A 21375-nucleotide genomic window follows, 5' to 3' on the forward strand; every position below is an offset into this window, starting at 1 on the left:
TTTGTCAGATTAAAGAAAATTCAGTAACAAGTAGATAACCTACGCGTTTACGATTGCATAAAACAGAAGAAACGACGGATGTGGAAGTAATTAATTTATTACCATTACAAGATTATCCAAGTGCACAAACGTTTTACAAATACCGCACAACGTATGTTAAATACAATACAACATGCATTTAATTTGTACATCTTAATATCGATCACTAAAGCTAACTATGTTTCATTGAAATTGAGCTTTTCATTTTTTTTTTCTTAAACAGCTTTAGTCTTATCGTGATCTATAATTAAGGCAGTTCGTGTACCAGCTAAATCACGACGTAAAGACATTGAATTAAAGGGCATCGAAATATCATTGCCATGCGCATACATAAAATATATCAGGTTAAACAAATTCAATAAAACTTGATTGATCAAATCAACGCCTAATCATTTCGTTGTAACGCATTGAAAGAGCGTAGTAAGCATTCTGACAAGAACTGCACAGAAAGAACTCTTAAAATGAAAAATTTTGCATTGACATCGAACGTTTCACGAAGCAACATTTTTAAATGTACATTTCTTAAATTTGAAAGTGACGATTTCTTTGCATCGCAATACAATGATAAAAATCAGACTAAGTATTATTCCGCATGGGCACGTTCCTTTCACAGAATTGCATTCGCGTATCAAATATTCCTTACCGATAATGAATTTACGTCGGGATCTTTTAATATCAATCATGATTCCACGCAAAGTCCGAACCATTATAGCAGTACGGTATTTGTATTAAACGGTTACGTTATTATATTTCACACGTATCAATTATGATCTATAAATAATAATAATAATTTGTACAGAAATAATCTCAAGGACTCTCAAATACTTGTTAAAGATTAATCAGTTATCGCCTAACGCAATAAGAAATATTCTTTTTCCTACTAAGCGACGTAAAAAAAAATTGTTCTATGTTCTTTTTGAATTTTTTTTTTAATTAAGTCGTCATTAAATAGAAAATATACCAAAATATTTGAAAATTCCTAAGACCTCTGTATCTTAAAAGAATCATAAAAGTATATGACTTATGATATGGAATGAATATAAAAATTATCCTTATTGTAACTTAATTTTTAACTTAATTCACTTACGCATAAGCGAGTCAATTGCATAATTACGAAAAGCTTAAATTGTTTTAGATATATATATTTTTAAAGCGCTTTTACTTTATCTCATAAAGAAGACACAAAAAACCAAATTTACGTGAAAAAGATGAGTTTTAAAATCAATGCCGCAGTGTAAGCCTGTATCGTCGTCCGATCGTGGTTTTCGTATTGCATGTTTAAAGTTTCCACTCGCGCAGTTCACGAACCATAATTACGTTAAAATGCGAGCTTCAGCGGATATGGCACCATACCTACAATTTACTTTACTTTTATATGTACACTAAGTATATACAAAGGAAAGAAAAGCACAAGATAAAAATTAAGTGCATCTGAGCACAAAGAGATATATACCTTTTTCTGAATTGTAATTTTTATTGGAAATAATTTGCGTTGTCCGAAAATCATTATAATAATAATAATAATAATTTTCCTCTGTCACATTATTATTTTTTTTTTCTTTTCTTCCTCAACCGTTTTCTACAACCATAATTTTAGAAATTTTAAAAACATTCTCAACTACAAACTATATAAATCCGATATGAAAAAAATTCACAAGCATTCGGATTCTAACGATAGTGTCGGGAAAGCGTCTCATCGGCTCTATGTACACTGCAAACTAGATAATGAGTACCATACAGCGTTCCAAATTCAATCGACTTGGAAACACGTACCGACCACAGTGTGCAGTTTCTTCTCGCGATACTTAAAAACGATTTGTCACTAACGAGTAAGTTCACAACTCGCGCAACTCAGAACTTAAACGATACCTTACATTAACTTTACGCAGAAATAAATAATTGTAGAGCGCTAAGTATATAATATATACACGCTAATGTCGATCGCCGCCGCAGTAAGATACAATTCCGTAACGGTAACGATTCGCTCATGAAAGCAAAAATGAGAAGAAAAAAAAATCTAAGGGGAAGGAAAAAAGATACTTCAACGAAAGAGATACTTTAGCCGATACAACTTCTGTCGCGGATGTACGCGAATTCCAAGACGTGTGGTTTGTACAATTTCATTCCGTTATGTCGAAAATGCACTCGGTTCTTTCGATGTAGCGGTATGTACAACAATTCAGAGGTAATTCGGTACTTTAAATACAAACGCTAGCCATGACGTATGTTACAATAAATCGTGTACGTTATTAAATAACATCCAACAATGGTATGTATGTACAAGAACTCTCTCTATTGTAACTTCATCCCATTTATCTCTATATAATTTATAAATAGCTTTTAAAAATGTCCAAATGTCTAACAACAGTAGTTTTATATTTTATATCTTCGAAATGCTGATATACCATTTATCTAAAACCTGCCGCATATTGATAGTTTTAAATAAATAAATATGTATATATTTATTTATTCATAGAAAAACAAAATGTTGAACTTTATCTAAAAAAATTCTTTTTTAACTATTTCCCCCGTTGTTAACAGTTTTTAATAGAAAACATATATTACCAACATTTTTTGCAAACGTAAGTAAATTAAGACGGCCAATTTGCATTAATTTTGAATTAATTTGTTTTAATATAAAAAAAATAGAACAAAAAGAAATAATATGTAATACAAAGTTATTCTCAATAACGTGACGCTTCATCAAAAGAAAATTGACTGAAAAAAATGCAATCTAAATTATATAATATGCAATCTTAAATGTGTCTTTTATACATATTTCCATTTAATATTAAATTCTCTCAAATCTCCCATAACCGAGACATACGCATACGTCTATTACTAGAAAAACAATATACTCCATGTGCAAAAAAAAAAAAAAAAAAAAAAGGATTTACATTATGTATAACTGCATCCCCTGGATTTTCCTCTTCATTCTTTTTCATTAAATTTAACGGCTGATGTAAGAACTACTCATTAAAAATAGAACAGAATCATCCGTTATCTCACATAGCTACGCTGGAAATAATGTGCTTCAAGATATCTTATCTCACAGTCTCAATTCTGCTTAAGAAACCACGAAAGAAATTTGTCTATTATGAAATTTTGCATATTCGACGATAATTTATTGTCTCGCAGTGCGTTTCTCGAATACATTACTCAAAACATGCCCTCGGCATTCGCATAAATTAAACACGTGGACAGCGTGTTTGTACCGCGGCGAATTCCACGACGAAATCGTTGAGTCGATACCGTACTAGTTCTACAGCAGAAGTTTCTCGCGACAACGGAGCTACCCGAAGTGTCGGAATTCTGGGAGATCGGCGCCCGCGGAGGTGTCGAAATCACGAGACGGAGAGGCGTGGGTCCACTCGCAGTCAGTGACGCGAGAGCGGCGACGATGACGACGACAATGACGTCAATGGCGAATCAGACCTGCCCGCCTACGTCGGCCTGGTACCGCAGAGTTAGGTACTCGGCCGCCTCCGTCATGCGGGCGATACTGCTGTGAAGACCGCGCAGGTGACGTTTGAAGTTCTCGGCGGCGATGCTCGCCAGGTCGACTACGCATTCCTCGCCTTCTAGGCCGCTGTCGATCTCGATACCGTTCTCAGAGTCTGAATCGGAGGTCCAGGCGATGGAGGACGCGCTCTGGACGCTCTGTACGCTCTGCATGGACGTCGTGCTAGGGCAACGCACGTGGCCAAGCCTGCCGTTGGTCACGGCTGCCGAGTGATGATGGGTCAGATCGGCGGACGGGCTGCCGACCGGGTGGCTCTTGTTCGCCATCGTCTGGTCGTCCGCCATGGTCGTAGGCTCCTGCGACCACAGCAGCTCGATCTTCATCTGGTTGATAATATTGTACAGGCGGTACAGGTCGGTGTTGGCCAGGGTGTCCTTTACCGTACTGCCGCGCTTGCCCTTCATGGAGATCGTGTCGCCTCCGTCACCCACGGACAGGTCCAGCAAGCGGCTGGGCACCAGGATGGTGTCCTCCATCTCGCTCACGGTGCGCACGAACTTCTCCATGCTGTTCAAGATACTGGCGTTGCTAAACTCCGGCTCATCGTGTCGGGCGATCCTCCGCAGACTCCTGCAAAAAAATTCGTCGTTATTTTAATGAGCCACGCGCTTCGAGACCGCAGTCTTCTATTATTAATTACGTTGAACGTGTAGGTAATAATTGGTGAGTCGAGTGTTAAAAAAACATTATAGCTAATTAAAATGTTAATTTGGGATTTTGTCAAGACATGTTTATCTAAAAGCAAGTAAATATTATTTCTCACTTGCGTGTTTACAGGAAATAAAATTTAATTCGTTAAAAAAAATTTAATTACCAACAGAATTATGTCAACAAAGTTATTAATCTACTATCGAGCTGTAACCTGTTTTTTTTTTCTTTAAATACAATTTTAGCACAGCTTAATTTCATAAAGTCGTTATTTCGCAATCTTCAACGCGAAATTAATTATAATTTTCGATATCGACGATCAAAGATTATTTCTTCGCGATGTCGCCGTATTTCCTTATTAACGGTACTGGCATTAAAATTCTCGTTAAAATCAACCGTACGTAAAAGTAGCCTGCGCATCTTTGCTCGATGACGGAAGATTCAACGAGTCAAAACACCACGCCGAAAGCTTATTTAAACAGCGTCTTGCTTCAGCGTTTTGCTGCGAAAAAGAAGGATTTCTCAAGCCGATTTGTATGCGTGCGCTTGACAATGGCGTAATAAACGAATATGATGCAACGCCATCGAGCAAGTAGCGTTGCACGAGCGTGATACATGAGGAGGAATATCCGGTGATGCCCTCGTATGTTATGAAATTGCAATTCGATTTCGTCTCGAAAAATCTAATACCTCACCGATGACCAATGACTGAAAATTTATATTAAAAAAAAAAAGTGTGCGCAATTTTATAATGGTCCACAAATACATACATATGTATAATGTAACGATACCTTCAGCAGTCTAAACTTTATAAATTACCAATTTTATTAATAATAAAGTATCTTTTTCAATTCCATCGACTGAGGATGTGCGAAAGTGTTCAAATAAAATTATTGGCACCGTAAACACGATCTCGTTATATCATCGGAAAGAAAAGAAACAAAAAAAAAAGTGAACTAAAATAAGAATAGATAAAAATTTTTTGTCGTTAATTATCCCGATCTTCATTAATTTAATGAACTGCGACAAAGCTTATCTTAATGGCCGACGGTCATTATGCACAAACCGAAGATCGCTGACATTCGCAATAAAATTCAACTGCTCGCTTACGCATGAATATTCAGCCTCTAGGCCGAATTCATGAAATTGCTTTGTTATGTTAATCGTTGATACTTGCATAGCAAGTACGCGAGTAAAATTCAAATGTAATACAAATGCATTGACCGGACCGAAGTTCGGAAAAGTGCGCATTGCGCATAGGTTGTACGATATCCTATTAAGCAAGATTCGCTATTTTAATTTAATTTTTCCGCAAAAAAAAAAAAAAAAAAAATTAAGGAAACCCAAACTGATTGATTAAATTTAAATCGATTTACTTTCGTATAAAGTTGTTGGGTTCGAATTTAAAAATCGCGTAATGCAGCTTCGTCCGGCATAAAGTGTCTTATCAGAGCAAAGTCCGGCGTAGATACGCGCACAACCCTTTAAAGGGACAAAGAGCTCGCCGGAGAATATAATGACTCTATTGAATCATTCTAGTGTTACATCGATCCTCGACTGATTAAGGACAAGCGAAATTAAGCGAGGTGTCTCAGGTGTCGGGTTAAAAATAGTCGCTGTGCAGCGTTCCACTTATATGCTACAGGTTCACTCTGCGTTCTACTTGCGCGGACCCGGTCCAGCGTGCAGCCGAAAATCAACTATCAAAGGAGGGAAAGAGAGCAGGAAGAAGCATTCCTTATTTATCGAGCACTTTATCGCTCCTTTTATCGAAACTGGAACCTGAGACTTCCACGAATTGCGCTGTAATACTAATAAATTCTTTTTCTTTTTTTTTTCCATTTTATTACTTCGCTATTATCGTTTATTTTATCTTTCGAAATTCTTTAGCTTTTCAACTTTCACAGTTGATAATATGATAATGACGCGAGATAAATATATTACTGTTATACGATAACAGCAAGGGGGGCGAGTGAAAAATACAAATGATAATTTTTGTAAACAGGTAAATTACCGAAATCTTGTTTCCTACAACTGTACACGTTATCAATTGCTTAATACATCACGCAACATACATCACGTGTTCAGTGAATAATGAGAGTGACATCTCGACGTATTTTCTCTTTAATTTATTATTCGTAAAACTATATATTACGCCAAACTCAACAATAGATATATACATAAATAAATGTAATTCGAAAGAGAGAGAAAGAAAGAAAAAATGGTTACAGAATTTAGTAAAATCGACAAATTAATTTTTTTTTTAATTTTTTAACCGAATCACTTTCTAAATTCTTTTGCAAAGTGCACGGAGCTGCGTTCGAATAGTTTCCTCATCGGGGAGACGAGCGAGATGACCGAAATGGAGATCATGTCACCGCGAGCCAATACTTTTCAACAAAAGGCTTCGTAACTAGGTTGTTCCGATACGAGAACCACCTGTATGTAGAGCCTCGTTCCGAGCCGCGCGAAGAAGAAACCCGTGCCACTTTTTCGTCGAGATATCCTACTCGAGGTACCGTTTCGCGTGTCTCTCTTTTTTCTTCATGACGGCGCCTCGTTTAGGGAAACGTGGAATGTGCTCGAAGTGAGCCACCGCCCGGGGGCGTCGAACACGCTAAATTCCACAGCTTAAATCGCGAATCGGCTCGAAAACACAAAGAGAGGTACGGACACTACCCATAAATTCTCACCGGGAAGGCCCACGTAGATTGCGAAAGATTAACACGTTTTCGGATTTCTAAGCAAGCATCCTCGCGCGCTTCTTACACCGAAAGAAAAGAAAAATAGTTGCCTTTGAGCCAAACTATAATTTTATAATACTTCTAATAAAAATATCGACCGACTCGATTTATAATTGTCACCGAGGAGTCAGTCGCATTTCTCGTTAGAGATATTATAAAAGTCCTGCTCCCGGTCCAAAGGCGACCGTAAACGACTTTGCTTTCGATGTGCCCGCCGGCGCGGAATTACGGTATACTTTTTCCCGCCGACGAGTCGCAAAAGTCGTCAATCAAAGTCGAAAGAGATGTGCGGAATGGGCTCGACGGTTTTTGATTTCGGGGAGAAGGCCCCCGTCGCGAAACGGGCTACGTACCGTTTGGAATACATCCTGCAACGATATCCTTTCGTGGTCCACGATCGAGTTGGACGGAAACGGTCGCGATCGCGATTATCTACTTCACAGACGAGGCTGCCGAGACCGACAGAGAGACCGAACTTCGCGGACGTCCGTTTAAGAAGGAAAAAACCGGGAGCTGATGAATATTCGCGGCTCGCGTATTTGCTATGCAAAGCTCTCTCTGCACGATGACCCCGTGACGCCGAGCGCGTATTATATGATAATGGTGGGACCGACCGGCCAGCCCCCCCGCAATTATTCCAGCATTTACCCCTGGCCGCCTTCCACGATCATCACCTTTGACCGCCGGTTATCGAAAGTCGCGCAAAACCGATCCAGCACCCTGCTGCGCGTTTCGTTTCTTTTTTTATGCCTCATTCGGAAACGTTGACGTCAATCGACATAAAGATGCTAGACTGAATAAGTAATTAATTGCCGTCATCAACCGGTTTTTGTTCTTTGAAAAGAAAAAAAAGAAGAAAAAAAGAATTAAATAAAAAGAGTAGATAAATTAAATAAACTATACGCTTGACAGGTGATTTATTTGATATACGCCGGAAATGCGAGTGATACGAAACGAGGTGAAGTGAAAACTACCCGCGGTTACGTCGCGAGACGTGACGTCAAGGGCACACATCGAGATTCCCGGTAATACGCAATGTGTGCGAAGCACGTCGTCGGTCTTCTCAGAAAGCGTATAATTATTTGCGATTTAATGAGCTCGCCGATGACGCCGCGGGAAAAAAAAAAAAGAATTCCCGTGGATTCACCGTGGACTTCGGATCGAGCAAGATCAACATCGGGCTCCCTCGCCGAAGAGCAAACATCTCACAGCCGCGAGATTGTTCGCGGGTATCTCGCGTATATGTTCAATACCGTGTCTCTAAATCGCGAGGCTGACGAAGTGCAATCCGGGTGTTTGCTTAATTTTATGCGAGAAGGAGCTATTAAAGCCGGCGTTCTTTTTCACGACGCGGGATTTCTCGGAAATTATTTCGAAAAATTATTTCAGAGAGTGTTCGATCCGGAGAGAGAGAGATGGGAAAGAAAGGAACGCGAATTAAACGAAGCGTTTGTTAACGCGGATATTAGCGCGCTCATAAATGTCTAATAAAAGCCAAAGGTCCTCAAAAGTGGGCCGCAATGTCGGTTTTCACACGTGGCCGAAATAAGTGGGATTCGCAAGCACTTCATTTGCAAATCGCCGTCCACTTTCTGCGCACTAGCCACCGGTGGGACTTTCTAAGACGATTGATACACGTAACGCTCTACCTCATCATCCGGCACTCTCTCGTTGTCTTGCTCTCTCCAATATTCCATAAAGGAAACGCACCTTTACATCACGATCAAAGAGTGCCGTGGAAAAAAAAAAGGAACGATATTCTTCTCGGTGAAACGCGCCGTCTAAAGACCGATGGAAATTCGAAATATATTCAATTTTCCTTCGTCATCGCGTTTGTTTCGGCGAAATTTATTAAGATTTACTCATTTTTTTTTATTCGTCACAAATAATTGATGTATAAACGTAGATATTATCCATAATTTTTATCGCTCGAACGTGTGTAATTGCGACGCTTTTTTAAGATTGTAATAAAAATTGTAAGACGACACGTGCAGGTCGCACGTGTTACATATAAAATCACGTATAATTATGCCAAAAAATAAAAAAAAAAAGATGTGCCGCGGTTAAATCACGTAACAACCCGGACAGGACCGTGACCAATTGTCATCTTATCAAACATCTGTCAATGCCGGTGATAAAACGTGCGCCAATACTTCGTGCAAGAATGTATCAATAGAACGAAATTTTATAAACACGAAATATCGAATCTGCAGGGCATTCGTAGATAATGTTCCTAAACCGTGCTACTTCAATTAAAAAATTTAAATTAAAAGCTTGAAATATTTCTAATAATATTTTTTTTAAAAAGTATAATTTTCTCCAAAAAAAAAAAAAGAAAAAAAAAATTAATATTTTATTTTATTTTATTTTTATCATCGATATTAAATTGATATTTGTATAGAAAGCTTTTAAAGTGTAAAAATATTTCAAATTATTTTACTATTTATTTAAGCGCGAGCGGGATTTGCGAAATCGACTTGGAATTAATAAAACGCACGCGTTTGAGGCGCGCATTCCACTGAAAAATCATAATTTTGCTGACGTAACAAGAGCCGACATAACTTCCGCCAGTTCGCGCGATTCACACCGTTACTATCGGAAAATTACGCGATTCGCAATCGCCGCTATCTACCGGAAACTTATAACAGCGCACGGTTAAAGTATGGAAAGATTGTCGGACCGCTTTCGCCGATTGTGAGATTTTCCGCCACGCGCGTTTCCATCCAGGAATTAAATTTGATTTTATCGTCAACGCCCACAATCGGCACTCGAAGAGGCAAATTAAAGTTGATATCATGTAATTAAACATCACGATGTTCGAGTTTTCGACGAATTTATTAAGTGATTTATTACGTCATATATATATTATAAGTTTAAGCCGCGTAGTTTATTTTTCAAAAAAAAAAAAAAAAAATGTATTTTAAATACACGAGATATATGTATTTAAGAAAAATAAATTTAAAAAAATCTTTTTTAATGCAAAAGATATTAAAGCAATTCTCGCGTAAAAATATTTTTCAAATAATCAAAATTATAAACTTATTGTAAGTAATCAGAGTTAATAAGACATTTGTAGAATATTGTATCGCATAGATACACATACTGATATTAATTTTCCGTTATTAATATTTACATCTAACTTTGCTTATCAATTTATGTATGACGTATATTGTAATATGTGCATAAATGTCGGGCAGGATATAAGCTATTACAAATTTAAATCGCATGAGATTTAAACATTTAATTAAGTATCACGTGCCAATATTCAAAACCATATTAACAAAATTAAATAAATTAATTGAAAATTAAATTTATAGACGTAAGCACATACGTTTAAACTTTTTTTATAATAATTTAAAAGAAACACACACTTAAAGAATTTGTAGAGCTATAAGTTTAAGTTTATAATTTATCGAATTTATGTGCTTGTAAATCGCCAGCAGATGTAATTTCAAAAAGAATTATGCAGAAGTAATACATCGTCGAAGTAAGACAGGTGTAAATTTATTAGAAGAGAAACGTGCGATAAAAAATGAAGCGCCGCACGAGGAAACCATATAGATTCGCGCGTAGAATGAGTTAAAAGGCCGTGTGTACAACATGACGTGGTTTGAATAAGTAAATATCGAAGCATTGTGCATGATCGGTGCACGTGTACTTAGGAAAAAAAGACTCGAATGAACACAGTCAATTTCTTCTTGCATAAAGACGCCTCTTTAGATGCAAAAATCCAACTTGATTACAATGTAAAAGAGATTTAAAAAAAATTAATCTTTGTCTTAAACGCAATGCGTATGTAGAAATAACTCATCTTAATATAATGTAATACCATTTATCGTTCAAACACAAATACAAGATTGCCACTGTCGCAATTCGATGCGGGAGACGTGATGCTTCGATCAAGAAAAGAACCGAATTCTGATGCAACATCGCTGTTAAGAAAAGCAGCAAACTTTTGGCTCGCACAAACAATTTTGAAAAGAGAATAAATTCGTTAAAACTGATATGTGTTCTAGTGATATATGAATTCATTTCGTTTAGAACAAAATCCTTTCAGGTAATAGGTCTAAAAATAGCCAGTTTTCGAGTTATGAATGATCTAAGGTTAGAAATATCGAATTTCTTAGCATGTGTCAGTTTTGACCAATTTTACTGTACTTCCTTTGCATTTTGTTTTGCGCCGAGCCGAAAAAGAGCTCGCACAATACAAATATAAAAGAAAATACAGTTAAATTGGTTCTTTGTTCTTTGTCCTTTGTTTTCGAATATTCAAAATATTCGTCCCATGCAGATTTAAATCCCCAGACATTACTCATTTATTTATTTTATTTATTCATGTTTCTTTTATGTTCAAAAAAAAAGAATAGAAAAAATAAATAAAAAAAAAGGTTTTTGCTTTAATAAATTTCAACAATAAAGCATGAATAAATTAAATTAAAGGTAATTTAAATGTACATTCAGATATTAATTATATTCAGTTTTTTAGAACAATTACGGAAAAGCATAAATATTCGACGTAATATTCAGCGTGATATTCGACATAATATTCAGTGTATAAATTCTTTTGTAACGCGCTAACCTGCGCGAGTATGGGGATAGACGAACAAAGGTCGGCAGGACGGTCGGCCTATTGTTTCGCACAATTTTGACGGGATCATCGCATTCCTCAACCGAATGTCACGCAGCAGGTACCGCGCAGGTAGCGGAAGTCTGTGCACGTCGAAAAATAAATAACGGAAAATGCACGCTGAAAAGTAATAGCAAATGCGCAAAATAATAGAAATTAAGACGAGAACCAACCGGCATCGCGGAGAAGCGATAGTAATCGGGTGACAATTAGATCCCCTTCTTAAATAAGCACCGTCGACTATCAAGCTCACGCGAGCAGTTGCATAAAAGAACATTCAAGAAGGATTCAAGAGTCATCCCGATGACAAAGATCCCACGTGAGTTTTTTTTTTTTTCGTGACGAATGCGTTTAGCTTGAAACGATGCACGACACCGGACTGATGGCAAGAAAGGAGAAATCGAGCATGCGATACACGAGCATGTGACGGATTACGACGCGGTGATTGTCGAGCTGACCGGATGGGATAAAAAAAACAGGATTTTCCAACCGGCTGCGAGGGTCATTTTCGTATTCTGCATTGATAGTTGCAAAGTCGTGGAAAAAAGAAAGAAAAAAGAAAAAAAAAAGGAAAAACCTTTACGCGTCAACAGATCGGAAAACCTGAGACCATAATTCACCGTTTTTTCGCGGTTTCCCAATCTGAATATATTTTAAAACGCGTGCAAAATTATCTCATTCGCCTATCGAATTCGAGTCGCCGGCTTCCTTGAATTTTCTACGAAAGACAGAAAGTTATTTCTCTCAAAGAAACTTAAGAGCATAAATAAAAGAGATCCCTATATCGTTATCGAGATCAAAGTTACTCAGAAACATTACTGTCCGCGCTCAAGTGCAGTCGAATTAAAAAAATCGCAGCCCCGGAAATTTCTTCCTTTACACGCGCTTGCATGCGCGATACGGGGAGAGGGTTAAAAAAAAGAAAAGAAAATTGTATAATCTAGTCGCATAATTACATGCCTCGCTGGCAAACATTCCAAACAAACTATCACTTTGTGCTTGTGTCAGGTCGGCGAACTGTCTCGTCGGGATAACCTTCTGGTGCTCATAAAATATCAAGCATTTAAAAGCAATTAGTCACAGCCGTAACTTTTATGATCGATTGCATGCAGCATCCACGTGACGAGCACGCATCACTCGAGCGACTTCGCGAGGTACTCGATTGTGCGCATTAATGACGATATCTGTCGTGCTATCGATCAATTAATCAAGCGCGGCACGTGGCGGTGTTTGGAAAGACTCCCGTGAACGTTGCCCAGGATTTTGCAAATGCGATAAGACACAATTTATACTTTTTCTCTTTTTTTCTTTCTCTATTAAAAAAAAATTTTTTTTTATCTTTTTCATGTCCTGCATTCCGAGAAAATATTATAATTCTAATACAATAATTAAAACTCGATCGAAAATATTTTTAAAGCGTCTAAAGCCGTTGCATAAAAACTTTTCGCAATCTGATGTATGCAAATTTTGTTATCGCGCGATTAAAAAAAAAAAAAAAAGAAAGAAAGAAAGAAAAAAAGAATCACTTTCTTGACACGTGTTCGATTAGGTAAGAAGACCTTTGGGTTCCTCCTGATAAGATTAACATTACAAAAACGGAAATCGAATGTCTATTTCTGAATAAGTGTCTCGATAAATATTTAGAATGCGTTTACAAACAATTTTGAGGAACGAAAAATATTTATGGAAAAAAATTATGGAAGCTTACGGACTCTTGCGCGCGGTCTACGCATAAATGAAAACGTAAGAGTAAAAATGTAGTGACATTGAAATTTGAATTGACTCCTTATGAATATTCCCTCGAGTGATTTCTACATTTAAATGTGCTAGCAATATACGTAAGAAGCTTTATCTACTTGTTTGAATAATTTAGCAAGTATAAAGTTCCGTAAATAAAACGGGCTTCTTTCAATTTTAACATAACTTTCGTTTTCGTTCATGTTCGATATCTTTTCACAACGTAGCTACGAGGAAAACGAAAATACGCTTACTTTACGTTACGAATAAAGTAAAACTAATATACGAAAAAGTGAAATAAAAACAGCCGCGAAAAGCGTTCCTATCTCGGCATCACAATTTCTCGATAAATTCACAGTCACACGTAATATTTTTTTACAATTTTATGTGGAATCTCTGTTAGTAATTTACACTTTTCTGCGATTTCTAAGCGAAGGAATGCAAATACGATTGCACGTTGAGCTTTAATTCTGCAACGAAACGTAAATGAAATTTACATTATAAGAAGACGCTTTTTGCGCACTTCTGCAAAAGTACTAGTTTGCCTTCCACTTTTCGAAACGTTTACTTTTTACGTTCTTCCGAGCGATTGAATCTTACCAGTAAATATAATCGCAAACGGACAGATATGAGGGGGGACCTGATCTTTGAACGCAGAAATACTTGAATGCGATTTTATGACAAACTTTTAATCCCATGCAAATGTAAAGAAATTAATTTGCACCTTTTTTGCGATCCTTTATCAAAAACATTCCTTTCTTTATTTCTCGTCGAAGAATTGCTTTTTTCTTTTTTTTTTAAATCGTTATTTACGCGCTTACAATCTTATAAAAATGTGATAGCCAGAAAAAGACAAAAATTGGACTTTAACCATAATAAAACACGCCAAAAGCGTAAAAATCGTGCGCAAGGCATTCGACAAAAGTGCCTCTCTACGTTTGCGTTGCGTAACGGGCGTAATTGCGCGAGCGAATTGCCTAGAAGTGATTTTGCAGCGTAACAAATGCTGCTTGAAAGGGAGAATCTCTCTTATGTCCGTTGTGTTACGGCACTACATCGTTATTTCAATAAAAAGAATCAGAGAATCTGTTAAAGAATCGAGTGACAAGTTTATAAGAAATAACGAGCAAAATAATTCTTATATTCGTATAAAATAGATAGCATTTAAACTTATTTCTTTCTTTTTTTTTTCGACAATTTCTCGTAATTGCGATTCAGAATTTATCGCAAGTTCTTTCGAAATAAGAGAGCTCGTAATTTTAATTATATAACTAAAGAAAAAAAAAGGGAAGCGATGTAATCACGGCCACAAATTATTCTTATCAACTTCATATACGTTACAAAATTTGATAAGAAATTTGTTTCTAATAATATTATTAATAATACAAAATTTATATTTTGATTAATACCTTGCGCGAATCAGTGATTTATTAAAATTTCTTCAAGCTAATCAATATTAAAGGAAATTTAATGATTAAGGAGTAATGAAACTTTTATCATTCGATTGAAATTACATCGGCTAACTAGCGTAGGCGTTGCAGCAAGTGCACGATAACGACACAACGAAGGCCGGTTACGACATCGGCATTTCAAGTTCGCCGAAACACACGGCTGACCTTTTCCGACTGAACAATGCAGCCGCCTCGAAGAAATGCGAGACTCAATATGCCTACAAGAATTTGCATTTTTTCGCTAACGAAATAGCGCGATAATTAGACGTTAAAGATGCCAATACATGTTAAAAGATTAAATACGTTTTTTTTTCTAATTTAGATAAGCAATGTAATTATTTTGTTAATCCACGATTTCTAGATTTAAATGATTAGAAAATGATAATCCATGTAAGTTACTGAACGAGTTGGATTCCAGCTATATTAATAGCAAACGAGCATACATATCGCTTTGAAGGTGCGTTCATAAACGTTAAAATACCGATCAGACGGTCGCAAAAACAGAATAAAAACAATCGTAGAATCCCAGACTAGTGTTGCTCACGTTAACAAAAGATATGATTCATTTATTCGTGTATCAATTTCCATAAAGAAGTGGCTGTTTTATTCACGTGATTACTATGTAACACCCAAGTGGATTACAATAATGATAATTGTTATCGCATTATCGTTGCACATCCCGGCCACGGCATGGCCACGTGCAAACGTGATCGGGAGAGGGGGAGGGGAAGGAACTTTGTCCAGACTTGTGGCAATTGTGTTATTAATAACCGATTACGGTTAACGGTCAATATATTTTCCAAAGTCATTTAGACAGAAAAGAAAAAAAAATAGTAATAAAAAAAAATTAAATAAAAACAATAATTTAAATTAATGATAAAAAAAAAAGAATTTATCAATCAATCAAGAAAAAAAAAAAGGAAATTAAAAATAGACGAAATCACGTGCGGCCAAGGCACGTTTGGTTTCGCTATCACATGAGGATTTCGCAGTGGCGGCCAATGGTGTCACGGGTAAAGTCGCAGCTAATACCGGACTTTCTACAGACGATGACCAAGACCGAAAGGCGGGGACGTGCTTCGCGTAAAATTGCGCCGGTGATTCTTTCCAAATTTATTCCTGCGAGCGCTACTTTACGATTACTATTTCGCGCCTCGGCGCGCACGTGACGGCTTCTCTCGCTCATTTCTAGGTTTAATTTTTTTTTTCCTTTTTTTTTTTTTTCATTTTTTTAATTGGCAATTACGTTCTTTAGAAAACAGTTTTGTCCGGTCTTCAAGTGGGATCGAAAGTGGAACTTTTATTAACGCTGACGAAAATTTTTTTTGTAATGTTTTTTGCTTTCGCAAAACTTCTTCCTACAATTTTTTTATCTTATTATTAAGAATGACTTGAAGTTAAGTATTTTTTTTTTTTTTACCACGCGCGTAAAGATAATATCGTAGAAGATATCTCCGGGTTTTTAGAATGAAAAATATATGTATAGAATGTACAGATTATCTCGCGCTTACGAGAAACCAGTTTCACTTCAAGTTTTATCTGGCTCATGTCTCTTCAGATAAGTCAATGAAGTATGTTTATTTTTACTCCTCGTTGTCAATTCCAAAACTGTGACCTCACTTTTAGCTGCAATGTAATTTCGGACCCTTTGGTCAAAACGATTAACTCCGCATTTTAAATGTTTTATTTTTTTTTAATTATTTATTAATTTATTAATTTAATTTAATATTATACTGCTTGATTGCTTAAAATTTTATGCTTGAAATAAAAATCTTGCTTTGAGGAGTTAATCGATTTGAACAGGCATCATATTCAACGATTGTAATTATTTACAGCAAACAAGTTATTTATTTTGAGCTACTCTAGTTCGCTAAGTTCAATTGAAACTTTAATACGAACACGGAAACAGTGCTAGTTCAGCTAGAAAATGACCAGGCCGAAGCTTAAAGTCGCTCAAGACGTAAGATGCATGATCGTAACGACGAGTTGTTCATCCCGAGCCTTTTTAAAGCTGCAGAAGCTCCATCAAAATTTCAACGCGAATACGGAAATGACGCGTTCAGCTAGAAAACGACTAGACCGGAACTGAAAGTAGCTAATGACGCAGTGTGGTATATAATTGCATAGTCGGCTGGCCAGCCCTCGGCATGCATGCGCTGCACCTCGTGCGAGGTGAAGTTTCAACATTCATCACGTTTTGCAACCTGCGTCACGTTTTGCGGCCGGTGCAAGCTCGCTTGGTCGTCCCAAAGGTAACCTGCTAAACGCGGATTAATTCTTCCGTCGCGAATTTTGCGGGAAACGAGAATAACGTCGCGTAACGGACAAGCAATCTAATAAAAAAAAAGAGAAAGAAAAAAAAAGAAAAAAAAAACAAAAAAAGAGAGAAAGAGAGAGAGAGAGAGAAAAGAGAGAAAAAAAGTATGTTCGCGAGAGCATTGCGTAAAGCAATCGCAATAGAAGGGGATAAGAACGGGGGCGGAAAAACCCGTAGAATCACGCTCACGGAAACGGAGCGCGTCTTCGGAGAGCGTGTCTGCCGGCTTTTCCCTAACGGACATTCCGCCGCGGAAAAGTTTCGGCCGCCATGCTCGGACCTCGCGATCGGTGTCGCAACGTTTAGGCGCGATTTCATTTACCTCGGACCGACCATATTGCTGAAAAGTTGGCCAATCGGTCCCGACCGAGCGGCCACTTGTTCGTACGAGCGAGATTTTCGACACGACACTTGCGGCGCTCGCCGGGAAAGAAGCGCAACGGAATGTTTGATGAGTAAGTAGGTGTATCAAAGGGAAAAACCCAATCAACATACCTGGCAGGATCAACGTTCGGCATGTCCCCGTAGTTCATCTTGTCGTAGTTCATCTTGTCGTCGTAGTGGAACGCGCACCTTGCTGTCACCCAGTGAGAGGGAAGCCGAGAGATGATCGACGAGAGAGCCGGGGATAAAAGTGAAGAAACGGTCGAAAACTGGCTTGCGCTGTCACGCGAGGAAAAGTTCTTCTTTTTCGCTGCTGCTTCTTCTTTCTAAGACAAGGTGACGATCGCGATCGTCGTCTCAATCAACACCACACAGAGCTGGACTCGCGACAAGGCACGCTTATACGAAGCATCGCCGATCGGAACTGGCAACAACTGCAGCGGCAGCAGCACATACCTCTTGCCCCTCCCACTAACGAGTCGCTCTGTCTCTCTCTCTCTCTCTCTCTCTTTCTATCCTTCTTCTTCTTTTTCTCTCTCTTTTCCGTCGCACGCGCACCAGGTCCGACGAACTCCGGCGTGGTCCAGGTCTTATCGCCGGCTACTCACGCTAATTAGATGGACTGATACGCGAGACTCACGCCGCTCCGGCTCGCCGCGACTCCCAGACGGGTCAGATCAGATCACGCAGCCGGACGATGACAACCGCACACCGCGCCGCACCGCGCCGCCACTGCGGGCAGCTGGCTGTTCTTTCCCCACCCCCCTCCCCCCGCTCCACCACGGCTCCGTGTCGGACCACAATTCGCGCGTGTGATTGGCTGACGCGGACCACGCGAGCTCCCTCGCTTCCCCCCAACCGACATCGACGTCTTCTTCTCCCCTTTTCCTCGTAGCAGCTCGATTCACGCTGTATTATTATCATCGGCGTCGGCTTCGCGCGCTGGACCGGTGAGAATACTGTAATTGATATTAATATTGTCCGACCGCCGTCGACGATTGACGGGGGAAACGGAGGAATAATCGTCGTCGCGCATGTACTCGCAATTAAGCCGCCCGCGTCGGCGATTCATGCACTGCAAGTGACGGTGAAATATTTTGTTCTTTTTTTTTTTTTTTTTTTTGCACTATGTTTTCTTTTTTTTTTTTTTAGGGGGAGGAAAGGGAATATTTTTGTACGTAGTAAAAGGCACTTGCAAGATTTCCGTTACGTTGATTTTTGCCTCTCTCGGGCTTTCAATTTCTCCACCGACCCAAAAACAAACTGCTAATAAATCAGTATTTAATATTCAAACGCAGTATCCGAGAACCAAATTCCACGTCCGCGGCCATTTGGTACTCGACCCGTTGCGTATATCTATTCGCAGTTAAAGTTCACTCGCCGTAGGTTTCCCAATCTTGCGATCCGGAGCAGCAAACCGGAATTTCTTGTCAAGAAATTTTAACGTCGCATTGAGATATTGAAATAAAAACATCTCGTCCTTATACGATTTTCGTACGTGAAGTAAAAATTTATCGTGCACTCTCAATTTCAGTGCGATATTTTCGCCGAAAGCGAATCATATCATATTTTATCATATTTTTTCCAGATGCTGACGCTGTCTCGGATATTTCAGCATTCTTTTGGCAATTTCCGCCGCCGGCCGCTGTAAATATAGCGCGGCTCGTGCTTCGTGGATGCTACACGACGTGGAGATTCCGTTGCGAAGCTTCCACATACAATATTTCAGCGATATTGCATCAACGTTGCAACGTTCTCGCAATCCATACCTAGAATATTCCAACTACATGCTGGAATATTCTGCGCCGAGAGCCGCACGTGAAACGTATTGTACACGCACCGGAGCCGCTCTTATACAATCGATCGTAGGCGATGCTTTATAATTAGCAATAGTAATTTTAGAGACGAATCCGACGTTGATCGATTCGTCGATACGACCCAGGTAACGTATCTTATCAAACCCTTTCTTCAACAGACATCTCGACCTATCTCTTTCTCGCCTCCGTCTCTCAGGACGACGAAGTTTCCAAATCAAATTTTACTCTTTGATATCGAGCTTAATTTCTTTCTTTTTTTTTTTTCTTTTTTCTTTCTCTTTAGTACTCGAACGACACGTGATCACACGAGATTCACGGGAACAGATTAGCGAGGAGAAGTGCTGGCTGGGTCAGTTTAGCAAACAGGAGGAACAAAGTTGGTTGCACAACAAAAACATTAAATGAACTGTAAAGACTGCTGGTGCGATCGATGCGTCCACACGTGCAATTATGGCTGCACGTGCACGTGTAATTATGGCTGCAAGAGCGTGAACGCTAACTTTAATCACCGGGGACTGTCGTGACTTTGATATTTCCACGCTGGAAACTTTTGACTTTAATTAATCTTCGAAATGCGCATTTAAAAGTTATTTCACTTATCAGTATCATTTTACGAAGTTACATTCGCGAGCATAGCTTGTATTACGAAATCCGAAACTAAGAAAGATTCTTTTGAATTAATGCAGTTATTAAATTAATATATGCGATAACTGGCATTTATTGCGTAGGTATTTATTTAAAGTTTTAGACGACTGCGTGGCTTACGTTAATCGAAATGACAAATCCTGATAAATTATCTCATCGGAAATGCATATACATTTTTTTTTCTTTTCTTCTTCTTCTTCTTTAATATCGCGATAGCTGCTGTAATATAATCACTTTTTTATATTGTTAAATTTAACCAGTTCCAAATAAATAATTAATGACATAGTGTGAAGACTTTTGAAATATGAATATAAAAGTACAAATAAAATATACATAAAAAGAAAAAAAAAAAACAAGAAGTTTAGTACAAAAAATTATCGTAATAAATTTTTCATTTGACAGTAAATTATTAATTTTTTTTTCTTTTTCTAATTAACACGCATTAATAATTTTTTTATTTTATATTGGAAACGATAAAATTAATCACGTTGAAAATTAAGTTCTTCTCATTTTTAATTCTGTCTGAATTGTGATTTCATGTTCCATTCCTTTGCATAATCAAAGTGACGGAAGTTCGGACGGTTTTGACGGATCTTTGTTTGTATCGTTCTCGTCGTCAACATAGCCGAATCCTTTTAATTGATAATGAAGCGCAGTTGGCTCTTTTTTTTTCTTTATTTCGACGACGCAACAAAATCGCAATCGCCATCTCCTTCCGTCGCCTTTTTATCACATGGCCTCCTTATATCTTTGTCTCACGTGGAAACAGAATGATCATTTATATTCCACTTCGGAAGATCATGATCTTCGCGTTAAAAGATCGCTGAACATCATCCTCCATTCGCCTCGTTGGTGAACTTTTTTCTTTGTGACGGCTGGAATTTTCCGTATCGAACGTTTCCACGATATTGGTAAGCTAATCGATGAGCTGATCAATTGATTCGATGACGCGAAAAACGTGTATCGAATATATAGCTATTAATTAATAAGTGCTTGAAATTTAAATTAGATTTTTCTTCGATGTTCTTATACAGTTTTCTCTCGCTTTATTTCTTTTTTTATAATTTATTTTTTTACAAAATTGTGGTATATTAATTGGACAATTTAACCGGTAATATAAAACTAAGCTCTTTATTGTTTTTTTTCTTTTGACGCAAGAGGAACTGTAATGCATGTTTATTATCGCAAAAAGAACGACAAAGCTATACGAGACAATAAGTTGCCGGGCGCATTTAAAAATCCATTTGCTTACTTATCTATAATGGTCTTGTGTAAACCGCAAAAAGACCCAAGGCATCATGATTATTTAATTGTATTGCTTGTTAATGCTCAATAATTGACGTTGGTGCTAAGATAAAATGCCACTCTGTTCAATTCTTGGAGTGTAATTTCACTCGGAAGGGTGATGTTACATTCCAAAGTCGTATGTGATATCTTACTCCA

At 37.9% G+C, this 21375-nt stretch overlaps 1 protein-coding gene across 2 annotated transcripts; it reads right to left on the minus strand.

The window, feature by feature from the left end:
- Positions 1-79: 79 nt before the first annotated feature.
- LOC139102915 (mid1-interacting protein 1) lies at positions 80-18196 on the minus strand. 2 transcript variants are annotated; one of them, XM_070657125.1, is made up of 2 exons: positions 17582-18196; positions 80-4132 (listed from the first exon to the last, which is right to left on the minus strand). In XM_070657125.1, the coding sequence occupies exons 1-2, from the start codon at positions 17632-17634 to the stop codon at positions 3469-3471; spliced, it is 717 nt and encodes a 238-aa protein (XP_070513226.1). In that variant the 5' UTR covers positions 17635-18196; the 3' UTR covers positions 80-3468. The 2 variants fall into 2 exon arrangements, with proteins under 2 accessions (XP_070513226.1, XP_070513235.1); XM_070657134.1 differs by lacking the exon at positions 17582-18196 and adding an exon at positions 7308-9406.
- Between the last annotated feature and the right edge of the window lie 3179 nt (positions 18197-21375).

This window comes from Cardiocondyla obscurior, linkage group LG01 (genome assembly GCF_019399895.1).
Source record: "Cardiocondyla obscurior isolate alpha-2009 linkage group LG01, Cobs3.1, whole genome shotgun sequence".
NCBI lineage: Eukaryota > Metazoa > Arthropoda > Insecta > Hymenoptera > Formicidae > Cardiocondyla > Cardiocondyla obscurior.

Excerpts from the sequence above, each read along its gene's own strand:
- LOC139102915 (XM_070657125.1), bottom strand. The coding sequence starts at position 17,634 with ATGAACTACGACAAGATGAACTACGGGGACATGCCGAACGTTGATCCT. Across the intron at positions 4,133-17,581 it reads CCGAACGTTGATCCTGCCAG|GAGTCTGCGGAGGATCGCCC; the intron begins GTATGTTGATTG and ends ATTTTTTTGCAG.